General features: G+C 48.6%; 1 protein-coding gene across 5 annotated transcripts in view; it reads left to right on the forward strand.

Annotated features, from left to right (window-relative positions):
* FAM222A (family with sequence similarity 222 member A) overlaps window positions 1-18493 on the forward strand; it is a 56643-nt gene that overhangs the window by 21320 nt on the left and 16830 nt on the right. For 4 of the 5 annotated variants that reach the window (XM_054444684.2, XM_054444679.2, XM_054444682.2 and 1 more), the window contains one exon: window positions 9039-9166. The exons of the other annotated variant lie outside the window; for it this stretch is intronic. In XM_054444684.2, the coding sequence (XP_054300659.1) occupies window positions 9085-9166 (82 nt within the window). In that variant the 5' untranslated portion in view covers window positions 9039-9084. The remainder of the gene's footprint in view (window positions 1-9038; window positions 9167-18493) is intronic. 5 annotated transcript variants of the gene reach the window in all.

Consider the following 18493-nt stretch of genomic DNA (forward strand, 5'->3'; position numbering starts at 1 on the left):
GCCAGCCACTTTTGTCCACTCTCCTCCCCCGACCTGGGCCACTCCGTCTTTTAAACACTCTTGGGCCATTCTTGCACAAGGACCCAGTCTTCTTCCTCCCCGTCCCTTGGGGCCTGAATCCTCAAACCCTGTCTGGCCCAGGCCAGCCTCTTCCGTGGGGCTTTCCTGCCTGCTCCACCAACCAACCCCATGGCCCTGGACAGCTCCTTTCCCTCTCTGTTTCCTTGTGGGTACAACGCCAATCATGTCTTTCTCCCGGTTGTGGCATGGGTTACGTGAGGTGACGTCTGTAAAGTACTGAGCCCGTGGAGAACACTAAAAATAAAAGCTAGCTCTTATTATTGCTCTTACTATTAGATTTTTCTCCTTCCCCGTTGCCTGCTTTAACCCTGAACTGTGGGTGCAGGGACTGGGGGAATAGGTGGGAGGAAGGCTGGAGATACCGGGCCCCTCCCATCTCCACTGTGGGTCTTACCTTTGCCCGTTGCACACAGTGTTCCGTCTTCCGGGATCCCAGTGTCATCTGGTGGCATCCCTCCTTCCCTCTTTTGGTCTCCATTTCCATGTTGTTTCTCCAGAGAGATTCTATGACCACTTCCAAAAAAAACTGGGCGGGGGGCTTTCGGCTGAGCTCACAGCCCCATTATGGCATCGTAGTACTGAAGCTGTTCAGTATCGATTCTCAGATCTCCCCACTCACTCTTTGCTGGAAGGTGATGATGGAGTATTACTTGACTGACAATTTTCATTAAAGAGCCAAGGCTGGAACTAGGAGAACAGAGGCTCAGCCTGCCCCTGGCTCCAAACTTTGCACCTTGGGATCCCTGGCTCTCTGGGAAGAGTGAAACTGCCCCTCAGAGGTCCATGGCTCTGGGAGAGGGCCAGCCAGGCCTGTTGCCAGTGGCAATGACTGCCTCTCCTTCCGGCACCTTCTCTGAGTCCCTGTCCTGAACTAGCACTAGTGCAGAGGAAACAGATCTCCCCGCCCTGAGGTTGGGGGGTCCCTGCCTGGCCCTGCACAGGTGAGGTGCTCTCAGTGACTCACCAGAAGCGTTTGCTCTCCAGCAGCCTGGAGCTCCTTCATGTTCTCTGTTTGCTCCTCTCTCTCAAGTCTCCATGTGGTGGCCTGTGCAGTCCCTTCTGTGGGATCCTTCCCTTCCCCTAGCTTTTTCCTACTTACCTGTTGATAGCGACCATAAACAATGCTAACAACGGGTACCACTTAGGCAGCTACCACAAGGACCCTGGCACTTTGTTGTAAGGAATTAACCCCTTTTGCAGACATGGAAACTAAGGCTCAGAGAGGAGGGAGGGATTTGCCTAAGCTCACAGAGTTAAGTGTAAAGCTCAGACATCCGGATGTGAAGTCGGGGACAGACACTGTCACTCTGCTTATGAGGCAGCTGGTGTGTCCTTCCATCATGACCCCCCCAGGCCAGGTAGGGTGACCCCATCATGGCCACCGCTTGTCTCCCTGCCTTGTAATTTACCCCTCTGATGCCTCCCATCCACTCAGGGTCTGTCACTGCCCCAGCATCTAGCACAGGGCCTGGCCTGGCACATAGTTGGTGTTTAATCTGTCATGTCGTCCCCAGTGGTTGGAGTGCTGACGGAGGCACATCGCAGTTGTCAGTTCCCATGGCGACTGACATCACTACGCTCTCAGGCTGTACCCCGCCCCTTTCTCCAGGGCTCTTGCGCCGGGAGCTGGCCATGGTGCTGACAGGCCCAGGCATGGCCGCCTAACCCCCAGACCCCAGCCCTGTGTCCCAGTAGGACACTTCCTGAGGCCCGTCCTGCCCCGACTCCCCAGGACAGCCTCTTGCCCATCCTTTGCTCAGGAGACGTTTTCCTGAGGGCTCCTGTGCTCAGGCACTGCTGTAGCACCGTGAACCCATAGAGGAAGGATCAAGGAGAGCCACATGGGACTCTAGTCATTTGACGATTCATCAAACATTTATTATGCACCTTGTATGTCTTGGAGAAGCCCTCAGGAACCCGGACTCCAATTGAAGGTCGAGTTGAGTTTTAAGGGGTAGAGAGCCAGAAAGGGCTTTTGAGCAGTCCTTCTGCTCAAAAGTCCTTCCTGGCTCTTGGGATTGCGTGGGCCAAAGCCTGCAAGTGTGCAGGTGAGAGGCTTGTGCAGAGGGAAGCCCACCTCAGGACTCTGGCTGCTAGCCAGAATTGGTGATTGTCACTTTACTTTTTGATCTCCCCTTTGGCTCAGAACTGCCAGCATCTCTGGCTCCAGTGCCCAGCCCAGAACCAGGCACAATGGAGGGGTGTTGGAGCCAGGCAGGGGAGTGGCATCTTTGTCCTGGAAACCAAAGAGCCAGGTATGCTCTGTGACCAGATTTGCAGCATTTTAGAGAGCCCCTGGCCTGCTGGGGTGGGGGCAGATACAGTGGTAATCCTGGCAGAAGATGAGGCCTCCTATTCAAGGGGACAGTACCTCCCCAACCCCCAACCTTAAAAAAAAAAAAAAAAAGAAAAAGTAAAAATCCCCTTCTGGTGCTGAGGCCCAAATGGCAGTGGGAAATAATCACTTTTCACAGGCCCCTTATCCACAGCCAAGCCCTGTGCCAGTTTAATCAGCAGTGCTGGTGTGACTTGAAGAATCCCCGGCTTGAGAGATCAGGAGAGGGGTTAAAGAAAATTACCCTCGCCTCCTCCATGCTAATGTAATCTCTAACCAGATCTGCCTAGCCGCAGCTCAAATTGCTTTTTAGATTAACATTTAATTATTAACAGGGTCCCTTGGAAGGCCTCCGGCTCAGAACAGAGATGGGGGAGGGAGCAGCAGGAGGGAGGTGGGGATGGGCTTCCACTCTGGCTGCCTTGCTGAGACAAGTGGGGTGGGAGAGAGAGGAAGGAGCAAGGGAGAGAGGTCGGGAAGGGAGAGGAGAGAGAGAGACAGCAGGAAGGAGAAGGGAGACATCAGGACAGGAAGCAGGTGGAGCTAGGGACAGGGATGTAGACAGAGGAGAGGAAAGAGACAGATAGTGGATCTTCCTGTCGTGGGAGCCCCAAAGGGGGTTGGGGGAAGCTTGCACCTAGATTCCTGAGGACATTCCTGGGCTGGGCAAGGGTCCCTCCACTCTTCCTGGCCAGAAGCAGGTTTGCTGCCCGTCGCTATTGAGAGAGGTCTGGACTTTCTGAGGCTTTCTACTTGCTCAGCTTGTGGTGCTGGGAACCAACACAGAGAAGTGACCCGTTTAGGGCCACACCACCAGGGTCTGACCCTAGTATTCCCAATCCAGCATTCATTCTCTTCCCGGGGCCTGAGCCTCCCACCACCACTTCAGGCTCCTATCTGCCTTTGGAGCAGGCTATGTGGCCAGGCAGCGTGAAGAGACTTGAATTACAGCCAGAGGGATGGAGGTGAGAACTGTGGGAGGGCTCCCTCACCACCCACCTATCCTGCCACCACCCCCAGGAAGGCTGCGAGGCCCTGAGGAGTGGCCGGCATCTCATTCACTTCCTGAAAGGGAATTCAGAGTCTGAACCATCTACTCTACTCCTTGCATGATGAACTGCTGGGTTTTGCCAGCTTCCTATCTTGTCCCTGCTCGAGATTCTAAGTCCCTCAAAGACAAGGGCTATAATCTAGAGCCCCTTTGTATGCCCACAGGTCAGGGACTGCCCCACACCTTGCACACAGCTGGATTAAGTTTGAAAACCAAATGGTCACATCCTCTTATGTCCAAGCTAGATGGCCCTCATACTATCAGCTGGTCCACTCCCCATAAAGGTTCATTTGGGAAACAGACTCAGAGAGGTGCTGTGACTTCCTCCAGGTCACCCAGCCAGTGAGAACCCCAGTGCCTGGCCCCTGCCTGGCAGGTACAACCCAGAGGCCTCTGGGGCCAACTCTCTTCTCTGAACTAGTCCTGTTGGACACCAAGAAGGGCCTGGCATGACCTTCCCCTCCAGATCACAGCTAGGCTTTGGCCTTGAATGGAGCCATAGAAGCCAGGTAGGTGGCTCTAGGGATTGGAGGTAGAGGAGGAGATGGGGGCTCAGAGGGGTGCAGCCCATGGCTTTCCCGGGGTGACAACCTCAGGGCCCTGCCGTGAAGCCAGGTGTGTCCTCCTATTCTGCCTTGGGGTCAGCCTAGCCTGGCAAGGGGCAGACTGCTGACCTGCGGACACATGAGGGAAAGTTCCAGATGCCTGCCACATTAGGAAAATGCTGGAGGCAGAGAGAGGTCAGGAACATTCATTTTTAGTGGGAGGTCAGTTCTAGCTAGATGTTCCTTTCTGGCAGGACACTTTGAGTCATTTCCATCCTCCCAGTACATGGCACAGGGCTGGCCCTCAAAAGATGCTTGGGAAGTGTTTGCTGCCTAAATGAATGAATGGGCGGGTAAGAAGCAAGGCCTGGGCTTTACTCATTTCAGTGTTGTTCTGCCCAATGCTGGCCTCATGAGTTGCACTCCTTGAATGTTGGGATGAATAAGTGGCCTCTGGGAGCCCTTCCCCTCCTCTCACCCCTTCCTTCTGTGATCCCAGCCCCTCCCACAGTAGAATCAAAATGGATTTGGGCCCTGGGGAGAAGTAGACCCTTGCTTCCATCCCTCCCTGCCCAGTTGACTGGGAGCTGAGGGCTGACGGGCCCCCAACTACGATGGAGCTGCTGTACAGTGTGGGGCTGAGGGTCCGACTGGCATTGGATCCTTGGGCTCTCCTATCTAAAAGCTGTGTGACCTTGCACAGATTGCCTCCCCTCTCTGTGGCCATTTCCTAAGCTGTGAAATGGAGCCACAGAGGCCACGAGGAGGAGGCGCATGGGCTTGGTACACAGGGCAGTCAATACATGCTCACCACTGTTAAGAGCCCAAATTGCGTGTTGCTCTTTCAGAGCTTCCCCTCCCACTGGCCCGTGGGCTCCCTGATGCCCCCTGCAGCCAGACAGGCAAGGGCGAGATGACAAAAGGCAGGCAGGGCCCAAGGCCCCAAATCCCTGTTCTTTTCATAAAAACAGAGACAGCCTCCTCCCATTCATTGTTCTGCTAAGGCGAGCATCACAGACTCAATTCCTCCTCGGACCTGGAAAGTTCCTTCCTTCCTTTCCCCTCCCCTGTCACATTTCCTTTATCTAAATCCTCAGCTATGAAAGGACACATCGACAGCTGGGGGCGTTATCTGGTGGAGGGGACCTTTTCCTCGGGTGTCTCCGAGATAAGGCGTCTTATCAGCCCCCATGTCAGGGAAGGTGCCAAGCATTCTAATCATTGAGGCATGCGACATTTTTCCCCTCCCTGCCCCCCCCCCTCCTTTTTTATTAAAGTCACAAAAGACCTTGAGCTTATAAACAGTCTGATTTGCAGATACGGTTTCAAAATGAACAGTGCTCCCTGGATGGTGCTTGGCCAGCAGGGTAATGAGTCCAGGCGGGGGCTCTGAGAGGCTGGCCTCCTGCAGATGGGATGATGCCAGGCAGGGAGGGGGCAAGATGGGGTCACAGAACATGAGTGTTTTAGGCGCATGCCCCAGTCCTGTCCCTGCCTTGCTGTGTGACCTTGTTTGGGACGCTTGGCTTCTCTGGGCCTAGATCACTTTATCTGACAATAACCAATTCATTGATTCGGCCATTCATTCAACACCTATTTAGTAAACGATTACTCTTGCCAGGCACTGGGGAGAGACAGATAAATAAGACACGGTCCCTACCCCTAAGAAACACAGTCCAGCGGAGGGAGAGAGATGTGAAAATTGGCAGTTACACCTCGGTGTGATTAGAGCAGAGATGGTGGATATCTAGAGGAAGGGACGGGTGAGCCAGGGTCTGAAGATAGATCTGAGTTTGAACGGATCAGGGTCATGGTGCCATAGGCAGGAGAACCAGCAGGGACAGAGGTCTGGAGGTGTGAGGCAGCCTGGCTGGAAGGAGGGCCAGGGGGAGCCGTGAGAGAGATGAGGTGTGGTGGGCAAAGAGGGCTGGGCTCCACGCCGGGGCCAGAGAGGTTTTAAGGGCAAGGAGGGGGATTTGACCGTCTTGGTTACAGATGATGGGGATGATGCAGGAGTTGGAGGTGGTGGTCTCCTCCCCACTTCCCTCCTAGGACACCCCACCACCCCACCACATGCCCCCAGTGGCAGGACACAGGGTTCCTGGGAGAATGGGCAGTGAGTTGGGGGAACTGGGGGTGCAGAGAGAAAAAAGTCCCTCTTCTTTAAGTGAAGAGCATCTCTCAAGCTGCCTGTAGCCCTCCAGAAGCAAGGAATGGGAGGATGCAGGCAGCTGCCCTGGCAAAGCTGAGCCAAAGCTGAGGCCTACACTTGGACACCATCACACCCTGAAAACCCCCGCGCCCTGAGCTCAGTCGGGTGACCCCTCCCAGCTCCCAGAACTGCCTGGCATCCACCATAAGAGCACGCTGACAACCAGAGCCCCGCTGGGAAGGGAGCTGATGGGGTCCCAGGAGGCTCCAGAATAGGCGACCTGCCCCTTCCCCAACAATTGCAGCCCCCAACCCACCCTTTTTCAACTGCAAAGCATGTGGGATGTATGGCCCAAGGGGCATTAGGGCACCTAGAGAAGGGCTGGACTTCTGGACCCCTGGCACCCAGTAAAAGGCTGGAGATAGGGCTGGGCATGGCCAGGACTCTGGAAGAAAGTGACCTGGGAGTACCCATAGGGATCATGGAGCCACTGTTACAGGCCAGAGAGGGTCATTAGCCCAGCCGGGGTAACACAGCGTGTGCTGGGAGGTAAGGAGGTTCCAGGCTTCCAGCCCAGGTTTCCACAGGGCACCAGCCTCTGACCTCCCTCCTTACTGGCCTGGGTGCAGCCAAGCTCAGTGGTGAGGGGGTAAGTGCACCCAGCCACTCCCTGCCTGGTAGGCCACTGCCCGCTGTGGCTTGGGTTTCCCATTTGTGGAGGGAGAAGTCTTGGACTGGCTTTCTCCGGATCTCCCTCCTTTCCCTCAACCCCTATGTCAGAGTGGCGAGAGATAGACTCTGCCCTGGAGCAGGGGCCACAGAAAGAGGCTAGGCCAGGCTGAGGGAGGTTGCCACAGGCCTCTTACCTTCCAGGTTGCACACGACTGTGAGTCCTCGTAGACCACCTGAGTGTGCGTGAGAGGGTGCCTGTAAGTGCAGAGGAACATGTCATACAGCAAACACATATGTACATAGGTGAGTGTATACCAGGGTGTGTGTGCACACCCAGCCCTCCCTGTCCACATGCACAGCGTGTCCTCCAGGGCTGGTGTCCAAGGCTGTGGTGATGGCGGGCCCGAGTCAGGCCTGCTCCCGCCACCTGCTTACGTCCCAAGTACCCGAGGAGAGGAGCAGCACTGCCTTCCTGCAGTCAGGGACTTTCATCCCTGCAATAAGCCCCACTTCATTCCCTTCTTAAACTGTATAATTTCTGCCTGATTGTAATGGCCTATTTTAAAATTACCAGAAATCAAAGCCGGGAAGTGGATACTGCAGCTTTTATTGCGTCTCTGTGTTAAGGCTGGTGACTGGGGAGGGGGCAGTGAGAATCACCTCCCCTCCCCTCCATCCCCCACTTTCTCTCTCTCTCTCTCTCTCTCGCTCTTTTTTTTTTTTTTTCTTGAGACAGTAATAGGAGAAAATTGGTTTTGAAACTGAATAAAAGTCCCTTTCAGAGGAAATCATTTCTTTCAGGGTACCTTTGCTGAAAGTAAAATAGGGCATAATGAAAGGTGGTTACGCGATTGTCTTTCATTTGCCGAGAGGCCAGGACAGACGGGAGGCTGCAACCGTCTCCGGGAAATACAAGATTGGAATAATTGCACCGTAACAAGGAGCTTGTTGTGAAATTAGTATCTTAAGAAAGTAGTGAAAAAAGGCTTTTCCTTATGAATACTTCATTATTAGAAGAAAGCGGCAGAATTTAGGACTCCAGACACCTGTTTAGTATTAAATAACTTCCCTTTCTTCCCGTTCAACACCCCCTCTGCTTTCTTCTTCTTTTTTAAAACCAACATAAAGATTGAGGTGACCCTGCTTGGCTGCTAAGGACTGGGGGAGGTCAGGAGGTGGTAGGGATATTGTGCCCGGGTAGATGGACATCAGGGGTGTCCGGGGTTGAGCTCACCCTGAGACCTGCCTTCTTCTTAGCAAGAAGGGAGGAAGGGACCTCTAGGTAAGCTCCCACCGCCACCCTCCCATGGGGCCCTCACAGGCAGGCCCACTCTGACCCTGCCAGTCAGGGGCTTTGGGCTCTCAGGAATGTGCCTGGGCCTCCTGAAACATTCTCTGCAGGAGAGTGGGTTTGGGGAAGCTGAAGGCAAGTGTCTGTGTGAATGTCAGGCTCTGGCTGTTGGGGAAGGTACCACACGGACCTGTGTGCAGCCACATCTGAGCTGCTGCCCTGCAGGGCACAGGCCTCTGCCCTTCCCATTCAGGGTAAGGAGCTCAGGCAGCGACAGGGATCTCGGGTCAGGGCAGCCTTGATGGCCCATTGGGGCTGGGCTCAGGGTGCAGCATGGATCAAGGTTCGAGAGCCCCTCGTTCTCCCAGGGACGCCATCCTGACATCTCCCCTCCAGGGGGGCTGTGAGGATACCCTGGGCAGGAGACAGACCAGTACTTCAGTAACCTGGGACACCCATGTACCCACTGGCATTTCCCGAGCACCCCTCTGTGTAGATGCCCAAGGTGACCAGGTGGGGTCTTCAGGCTGACTTGCTACAGGGGGCCACCACCAGCCGGAAGGACAGCCTGCTGCGGGGCACGGAGGGAGTGAGGATCTCACCCAGTTGGGGGCATCAGGGCAGGCCCCAGAGCAGGTGATCCAGATGCCAGGCAGGGCCAGGGCATGACTGATCCATCAGTCCGGCCCCCACTCAAGAGCCCTGGATTCTGTCCCTTCCCGTGAGGCCACAGATGGGCCTCTTGATGCCTCAGGCCTTGGTCCCCTCATTGGTCGAATAAGGGAAATGGGTGTCTGCTTTGAGAGTCTCTGATGTTCTTCAGGGTTGCAGGGAGACTCCCAGGGGGGAATGGTGGGAGGCGAACACGGAGCAGCCCCCAAGTGACAGAGCACTCCATCTTCCTCCTGCAGGGACCCTGCCGCAGAGCGCGCCCCACTGGGGACCCCCAGCTCAGCCATGCTGGCCTGTCTGCAGAGGACCCAGAACCCCCCGGGCCAACACCTGGCCTGCCCAAGCAAGAGCCTGGAGCTGCGGAAGTGTGAGTAGGACGCCTCCCCAGCCTTTGCAGGGCAGGTCGTGGGCAGAGAACACCATTCACCCCCTAGGATGTCCACCCGCCATGGCCCTGTCGGAAAGTCTCTATGCTCTCTTAGGCCCCCAGGCCTTGGCCCCGGCTGTGCTGCCTTCATGGTCTCCCTCCCCAAAATGACACCCACTCCTTTGTCTGGCCGGCTCCTGTGGAGCAAGACTCTCAACTCTGGCTTGACCTCCTTCCCAGCAGCCTCTTCTGACCACTACCATCACCATGCCCCAACCCCACCTCTGCAACTTCACCACCATTATCTCGCCATGTCTGTGTCCCTTACCACCATTAAAGTAGGATGACATGGAAGCAAAAAATAGAATGGGGGCCCCGCTTGAGGCCCATGAGCTGTGTGGTCTTGGGTGTTTCCTTCCCTCTCTGGCCTTGCTTTTTCACTGGGAGCTAGACCTGGTGACCAGGGGTCTGTTCTCACTATCTAGGACCAAGATCCCAAATGCTCTGATTTGGTTATTTTTAGCTATCATAATTTCTTTTTTAATGAAGTACTTAGAAATGGAGATTTGCATTAAAATATGGATTTCTAGTATCTCTTGAAAAAAACAAAAACAGAGGCTCTGGTAACATAGGCCTGTGTGCCTGTACTGCAGCTACAGTTAGAGCTGAATGACTTCCTCTTTTAAAGGGATGCCCATCTCCAGGTCACCGCAGTCCCCACCCCTCCCTATTGCTTCTGTCCTATAGCCCAGGATCCGTTGCCATTTAGCATGATGCTTACAATGTGAAAATATTTTTTTTCTTTTAAATATTTATCTTTAGACAAGGGAACATATTCATGTTATCTAACACTTGGAGGAAGGAAGGGGTATATAGACAAAAGCCTCCCTCTGGGCCAGCCACCCGCTTCCCTCGCAGAGGGAGTCCATGTCGTCAGCTTCCTGGGTGTCCTTCCAGATGTTTTATGTGCGCCCCAGCAAATATGTGTGGACACGCATATTTTACACACTATCCTGCACCTCACTGTTTCACTTTGTAATCTATTCTATATGTCAGCTTCTAAAGAGCTTCCTCATTCTTTCGTCACATAGTTTTCTCTAGCAGGGGTGGCCCATAATTTATTTGGCCAGTCCTCTATTTAGACTGTAACTGACCTGTTGCCGTTACAAGCAGTGCAGCGGTAAACCCTGGATGTGTCACGAGGATGTGGATAAAACTGCAGGGTACATTTCTGGAAATGGAAATACCGGATCAAACGGATGTGTGTTTGGCATTTTGATAGCTGTGGTCTGATGGACATCTTTAGATGGTGTATATGTGGACACCTCACATTGTGGTGTGAGAGGGTCTGTTCCCCACCCCTCACCATCACAACATCATATCACACTTTTAGGTTTTGCTCACCTGTGCAATGACAATAGGATCACAATGTGGGTTTTGTTTTGTTTTGTTTAGGGAGACAAGGTCTAGCTTGTTGCCCAGGCTACTCTCAAACTCCTGGCCTCACGCCATCCTCCTGCCTCTGCTTCCTGATCAGCTGGGATTACAGGTGTGAGCCACTGCACCTGGCTACAGTGTAGTTTTAACCTAGTTTTATATGAATGAGGTTGAGTGTCTTTTCGTGTCTGTGCCATTTGTTTTTCCTTTGACTAATCTACTTATCTCCTTGGCTCCTTTTTTTTTTTTTTTTTTTTTTAGTTGGGTGGTGGTTTTTGTTCTTACTGATTTGTAGGAGCTATTTGTATATGATGGAATCAGACCTCTGTCTGTGCTATGAATTGAAGATGTTTTCCCCAAGTTGGTTTTTGTTTTTGATTCTGCCATGGAGGAATTTTGTTTGGAAAGTAAGACTTATCAGTATTTCCTTTTATGGCATTTGGATTTTGTTTCATACTTGGAAAGTCCTTCCTCAGGCTGAGATTATTATTTTTTAATTCCCCCAGGTTTCTTACAGATATTTGATGGTTTTTAAGAAATGTATGAGGCCGGGCACAGTGGCTTATGCCTGTAATCCTATCACTTTGGGAGGTCAAGGCAGGTGGATCACCTGAGGTCAGGAGTTTGAGACCAGCCTGGCCAACATAGTGAAAACTCAACTCTACTAAAAATACAAAAATTAGCCAGGCATGGTGGCACATGTCTGTAATCCCAGCTGCTCAGGAGGCTAAGGCAGGAGAATTGCTTGAACCCAGGAGGCAGAGGTTGCAGTGAGCCAAGATAGCGCCACTGCACTCCAGCCTGGGTAAAGAGTGAGACTCGGTCTCAAAAAAACAAACAAACAAAATGTATGATCTCTATATGACTTACAGTTTATTGGGTACGAAGTGTGAGGTATGGATCCAAATACATTCAAGTATTAGTGCAGTGCTGTTTTAATTATTATGTTGTTTAAAAATTTTAGCCTTATTGAAATATAATTCATATACCATTCACCAATTTGGAGTGTACAATTCAATGATTTTTAGTATATTCATAGAATTGTGCAGCCATCACCACAGTCAATTTTAGAACATTTTCATCACCTCGAGAAGAAAACCGACACCCATCAGCAGTCACCTCATCTCTCCCCACCAACCTCCTCCCCTTTCTCTACAATTTCCCTATTCTGTACTAGTGACTGGCGTCTTTCACTTAGAATAACATAAGTTCATCCGTGTTGCAGCATGTGTATATCCAGGTCAAGTAGCCCTTATCAGCAATGCTTGAGACCAAAGTGTTTTGAATTTTGGAAAATCTCATTATACCAGTTGAGCATCCCAAATCACAAAATCCGAAATGCTCCAATGAGCATTTCCTTTGAATGCCATGTCAGCACTCAAAAAGTTGCAGATTTGGGAATACTTTGGATTTTAGATTTGGGGTGCTCAATCTGTAATACTTTTTATTTTTTTGAGACAGTCTCGCTCTGTTTCCCAGGCTGGAGTGCAATGGCACGATCTTGGCTCACTGCAGCCTCCGCCTCCCAGGTTCAAGTGATTCTCCTGCCTCAGCCTCCTGAATAGCTGGGATTATAGGCACGCGCTACCACACCTGGCTAATTTTTATATTTTTTAGTGGAGATGGGTTTTCACCATGTTGGCCAGGCTGGCCTTGAACTCCTGACCTCAGGTGATTCACCTGCCTTAGCCTCTCAAAGTGGTAGGATTACAGTCATGAGCCACCGTGCCCAGCCCTGTAGTACATTTTAGTATTTGGTAGAGGTTGTTGCTCCTTGTTCTCCTCCTCTACCCAAATTTCCTTGGCTCTTTTATTATTTTCTTGTCTGAACTATAGAATCAATTTATCTAGGTCAAAACAAAAATCCTATTTGTGCTTCTACCGGGATTGCATTACATTTACAGATGAATTTAGGAAGAAATGACACTTTTATGACACTGCCTTTCCCACCAAAACATGATACAGTTCTCTTTCATGTCTCTCAGGAATGTTTTAACATTTGCCTGGTTGAAATCTTCCACATTGTTTGGTTAAGTTTATTTCTGGATAGTTTAGCTTTTTTAGCTAGTCTTTTCTTCCACAAAGGAAGGTTGCTTATATGAAGGCTGTTAACTTCTGCCACCTTACTGAATTATTTTATTGTTCCTAACAGTTTTTCACTTTAGGCGCTTGGGTTTTCGAGTTATACTATCATATGATTTACAAATGATAAATTTACCCCCTATTTTATTTTATACCTTAATTTCTTTATTTTATTTAATAGTTGGCTACTATTTCTGGAACAATGAAACAATAATAGTGGTGATAATAGACATTCTTGCTTTGTAGCTTCTAGATTTCCCCATTAAGCAAATGCTGGCTTTGGGGCAGATAGTTTATCAGGTTAAATAAGTATCCATCTATTCCTGTTTTGTTGAGGATTTTAAAAATCAAGAATGGAAGTTGAACTTTGCCAAAAGACTTTTCAGTGTTTATGATCACATTTTTTCCCATCGGTGAATTAATATGAATAATAGATTTCTTAATATTGAACTATCCTTGCATTCAAGATTAAACCCCAGTTGGTCATGGTAAATATTTCTTTATAATATACTGCTGGATTGAATTTGTTATTTAGGATTTTTGCCTCAGTCTCATCAAAGAGATTGTTCTTTGGTTTTCTTTCTTTTTTTTTTTTAGGGGGAACAATTTTGGTTGGGTTTTGCTATGTTACACTGACATCATGAAGAAAATAGAGGCTTTCCTTCTTTCTCTTTGAACAGTTTAAATAGACATGGAATTATCTGTTCGTAAAAGTTTGGTTGATCCTCCATGAAACTGTTTGGGCTAGTGCAGTTATTTGGGGTGAGTGGGTAGCTCTTTGAAAATGCTATTTCTTCCCTAATAATTAGTTTGATTGTTTGTTCTACTCTTTTTGAATGACTTTGGTAAATTATGTTTCTCTAGAAAAGTATCCATTTTATCCAGGTCTTCAGATTGATTTGCATTAGTTTGAACTAAATAATTTTTACAACTCTTAAGTGGTGAGTTCACCCTTATTTCTTATATTGTATATTTTGTGCTCTTTTTCCTGTTTTTCTTCATTAGGTTAGTTAGCTAATGATACTGTCTATCCCCTTTCCCCAAAGAGTCATCTTTAGGATTTATTTATTAGTAATTATTCTTTTCTGGTTTCTAACTCATTAATTTATGCTTTTATCTTTATTAAAACCTTCCTTCTGCTTTTAGTTTTTTTCCCTTAGAGAGTTACATTTTTACATTAATCTTTTTTAAAAAAGGAGAAATTCAGGGTACAAAGTCTCTGAGCACTTCTGAGCTATATGTAGTATTTTCATTATTATTATTTTCTAGATATTTTAAATTTTAACCTAAGACTCATTTGAATCCCATGCATCCACACAAGTAGTAGGTGTTTTGTGTGTGTTTGTTTGTTTGTTGTTTGTTTCGGGATGGAGTTTCACTCTTGTTGCCCAGGCTGGAGTGCAATGGTGCGATCTCGGCTTACCATAACCTCCACCTCCTGGGTTCAAGTGATTCTTCTGCCTCAGCCTCCTGAGTAGCCGGGATTACAGGCATGCGCCACCACGCCTGGCTAATTTTGTATTTTTAGTAGAGACGGGGTTTCTCCATGTAGGTCAGGCTGGTCTCCAACTCCCAGCCTCAGGTGATTTGCCCACCTCAGCCTTCCAAAGTACTGGGATTATGGGCGTGAGCCACCACGCCCAGCCTTGTGTTTTACTTCTAGGGTGGTGGTAGTGTTTTTTATGATCAGAGAATCTTGTCTACTATTTCTACTTTTTAGGAGTTTTTTGAAGCTTTCTTTGTGATATAACCTATGGTAATTGTTGTGAGCTTTGTGTATTTTTTTATGGGGACTTAAAAAGGTGTTCACTTTGTTTTCAGGATTCAGTTTGGTGTATACCAATTTTATCTCCCATTAATTAGGCTATTAGGTTTTCTATATCCTTACTTACCTGTCATGGATAGAGAAAGGAACTAGACACCTACTGCTAACATGTTCCTGTCTATGTCTTCTTGTAGCACCTCTTTGGCTTTTGGATAGCGATGCAATGTTATTTAATGCATAGATATTAATAATCTTAAATCTTCATAGTGAATTATATCCTAAGAGATAAAATTGAATCCAGGCCAAAAAGTCCAGGATTCAGTTTTATCTGTTAAAATGGTACTCTCTGCCTTTTAAATTCACATTTTTCTTAAAGCCTTTGCCAATCCTTGTATTTCAACCTTTCTGAATTACTTTGTTTGGATGTGACTCATGTACTATAGAGTTGGATTAAGCTTTGTGATCCAGTCTGAATGCCCTTTTTTTCTTTTAATAGAGTTTAGCCCATTTACATTTATTGATATGACACGTCTGGTCTTAGTTCAGTCATTTGTGCTTTATTTAAGTTGTCCTAAAAAGTCTTTCACTGTGTGATTTGTGTTCTCTGCTTTGTTTTGTTTACCTACTAATCATAAGGAAGGTTGGTGGCCTTGTTCTAGTGGTATAACTATTCCTTAATTCTCTATTTCTTTAGAATAGTATCTGTTATTTTCCCTAAGAGGAATAAAATGATGAAATTGGTAGATTTTCTCTCTCCACAACATTTTCTTAGAGTTCACTTCATATTTTCAAAACTCTATTGTCTAACACCAATTTTAGTGATATCTTTTGATTCCGGCTATTAAAGATGAGGATATCAGGCTCGGCACAGTGGCTTATGCCTGCAGTCCCAGCACTTTGGGAGGCCAAGGTGGGAGGATCACTTGAAGCCAGGAGTTTGACATAAAGACTAGGATATCAGTCTACTTATAATCCTGTCCCCTTCTTTCCTCCTTCCTTTCTCGTTTGTTATTAGCGATGCTATTACTGTATTCTCAGGGCTTATAATATAGCATTTGGTATGTCACCACAATCCCCACATTTGTTTCTTTAATAAGAATAGTGCTCACTACCAAATCTTTTGCCTTGGTTCACCCATTGTCTGAAGTTGGTCCTCTAGTATATTCCTTAAGAAGGCCTCATGTGAACAATACTCCTGGAGTTTCCGCACATTCAGAATGGTCTCTCTATTGCCTTTCTACTTGAGTGGGTTTAAAAAAAACCAAGTTCCTGGTTCACTTTGTTTGCTTGAGGATTTTGTAGGTTTTGTTCTACCGTCTTCTAATATTGCATGTTGCCATGGAGAAGCTGAGGGCTGATTTTCCCCCATCTATTTGATTTCGATCTTTCCATATCTTTCATGTCCAGTTACTTGACAAGGATGTGTCTTGGAGTTGACCATAGAGAGTCTATTTTCCCTGGAACACAGTATTGTGCCCTTTCAGCATGCAGATCCGAGGCTTGTATTTTAGTTTCCTTCCTTGGGGACTCCAGTTAAGCACATATTGGCTATCTTTCACCTATCTTCCCTATGTACCTTTTTCTGATTAGACCTTTCTGACTCGTTTTACGTTGCTCACTTTTTTCCCTATGTTTTCTGCACCTCTTTTTTTTTCTCCTGTGCTCATTCTATTTCCCCCTTTACTTGGGCAGTATGCTTTTTTTTTCTTTTCTTCTGCTCTTGTATATCTTCTTTGTGTTTTTGCTTTATAGAAACAACTGCTTACTAAATTTTTTCATTCTTGATGAAATACTTGTCTATGATCTTCATCTCTTCTGTGACTATATCCTTCTGATGGGAGGTGTTTTTGGCCAACCATGAATTTACTTATGCTTTGCCTTGCTTTCATTTTTTAGTATATTTTTTATTAGGTCCTATGCTGGTTCAATTTAGATTATTTTTATTAGGTCCTATGCTGGTTCAATTTAGATTACTAGGAGGAAATCTGTTTTTCCCAGTCCATTTGCAGGAGGTTCAGGTTGGGGAAAAGCCAGGGCCATGTCCTGAGCTAACTAAAAATTTCCATACAACCCAGAGTTTCCTATGTGTGCTTATTGATCCTCTTTTTCCTCAGACCGAGGTTCCTGAAAATATGGTTTGTAGCCCCACCTATTTTTCTCTTCTAAACCAAGTAGGTCTAAGGGAAGAGCCTGTCACCAGCTGACAAACCCCTACTTTCACTGCTTCAAATAAGGGGTTTAGATTTTGTACTCAGGGCGTGCCCCTCACTTTTGGAAAGTGTTCGCTGCTGACTTTGAAATCTGCAGGAGTGGCCCTTTTTTCTGCTTCTTAGCCCTACTTGATCTCTGCTACTATTGGCAGCCTGTTCTTTTTTGTTTAGGGGTTTAGCAGCTACACTGTATTCCACTGCAGGAATAAAAAAAATGGTAACATTTAACCAGCCCTTCCCTGATGGACATTTAGGTTGTTTCTAGTCTCTCACTATTCTAAACATTCCTGTAATGAACATCTTTGTACACGTGCATCTGTGCAAAAAAAAATTCCAGGCTGGACTGTCTCAAAGGGTCTGTGCCTTTTAACCTTTGATTGCTACTGTCCAGCTGTCAAGACTCCCTGCCCTCTGCTACCAGATGGCTAGAGGAGGGGCTGGGCCTGATGACCTGGGCTGGCCCTTCCTTCCCGCTCCAAAGCCGGAACAGGAGAGTGTGGATGGTCACCAAGGACATCCTGCTTCCCCCGCCCATTCAGATCCTTTGACATCTCTTCACTTATTGGAAAAGACAGTGACTGCCTGTAATTGAAGAGCACGGGAAACAGGAAGGCAGGAAGAGAGATAAGCAGCTAATTGAATTGGGTGCCCTGCTGCTGCCAATCAGTGCCTGGACGCTAAGCCAAGGAGGCTTCTGCCCTTTCCTCCTAGGCATGGTTCTTGGGTGATAGGGCACAGATCTCTCCTCTTGTCCCTGTTGCCCCTGGGCAGAACCAGGACAGGAAGGGCTTTGTGACCAGACCTGGGGCCATGCTGTTTTCAGCCAAGAGAGAAAGGTCTCGACCAGGCTATGGGCAACATGACCTTGGACGAGTGGTTCAGCCTCTCAAGGCTTCTGTTCTCCTCCCTCTGTAAAACAAGGGCTCAGATGAGGTGGACCTAAGAAGCCACCCAGCTCTGGCCCTCTGTGATGATAACATCAAAAGCTTGGTTGAGGGGGACGAGGTGGTCCAGTCTGAGATCCCTGTCTCCCTTTTCCTGTAAAACAGGGATCAGAGTAGCTTGTGATGAGGTCTGGCTGTATGCTGAGAAATGGCCAGGGAACCAGAAAGAGCCACAGTTCACTTCTTTGGGATCCAAGGTCAGATGGGCCAGAGGAGGTGGGTTGCAATGAGCTGTGGGTCCAGGAGTTGGGGTGGCAGGCTGTCGTGGCCTATCCTAGGTGACTGGAAAAAGTGACCTGCAGAAAAACAAAGGAACCTGCCTACCCCTGGGCCAGCAGCCTGTGGATCTCAACTGCTCAGGGCCTTCCCCACTAATTAATAAATATTTGACTTTCCCATTATGGAGTTAATATGCAAACTTTGAGTCACACGCTGCTGAAAATACAGGCTGTGCAGAAGCCCCAGAGAGGCACCATGGGGGCCGGTGGTGAGGTGGGGGTACTCAGGGACTGGGCCTCATCCCTGTCCAAGGGTCCAAGGAGGGTGGAGCCAAGGCAGCTGTCCCAGGAGGCAGACATGAGCACCCACCCTCCTCAGCTGGACTTTGGGTAAGTGATGTGGCCTCTCTGTCCCCCAGGCTGCTCTTCTGTGGCTGAGGGTAGCATGCCCACACTGCCCCATCCCCATGAACCCCTAGGGCACAGGCTTTGGGACTGTCTAGGGGTCAAATACAGGCTGTGCCCTGATGGGGGTGTGTATGTATGGTCTTGGACAAGTTAGTGACTCTGCCTTGGTTTCCTCTGCTGTGACATGGAGATAGGAATGGAAGGAGAGGACCCCGCAGGGCCTTAGCAGCTGACCCAGATACCTCACCTGCCCCCATCCCAGG

The sequence above is a fragment of the Pongo pygmaeus genome, chromosome 10 (genome assembly GCF_028885625.2).
Source record: "Pongo pygmaeus isolate AG05252 chromosome 10, NHGRI_mPonPyg2-v2.0_pri, whole genome shotgun sequence".
In the NCBI taxonomy this organism is placed as follows: Eukaryota; Metazoa; Chordata; class Mammalia; order Primates; family Hominidae; genus Pongo; species Pongo pygmaeus.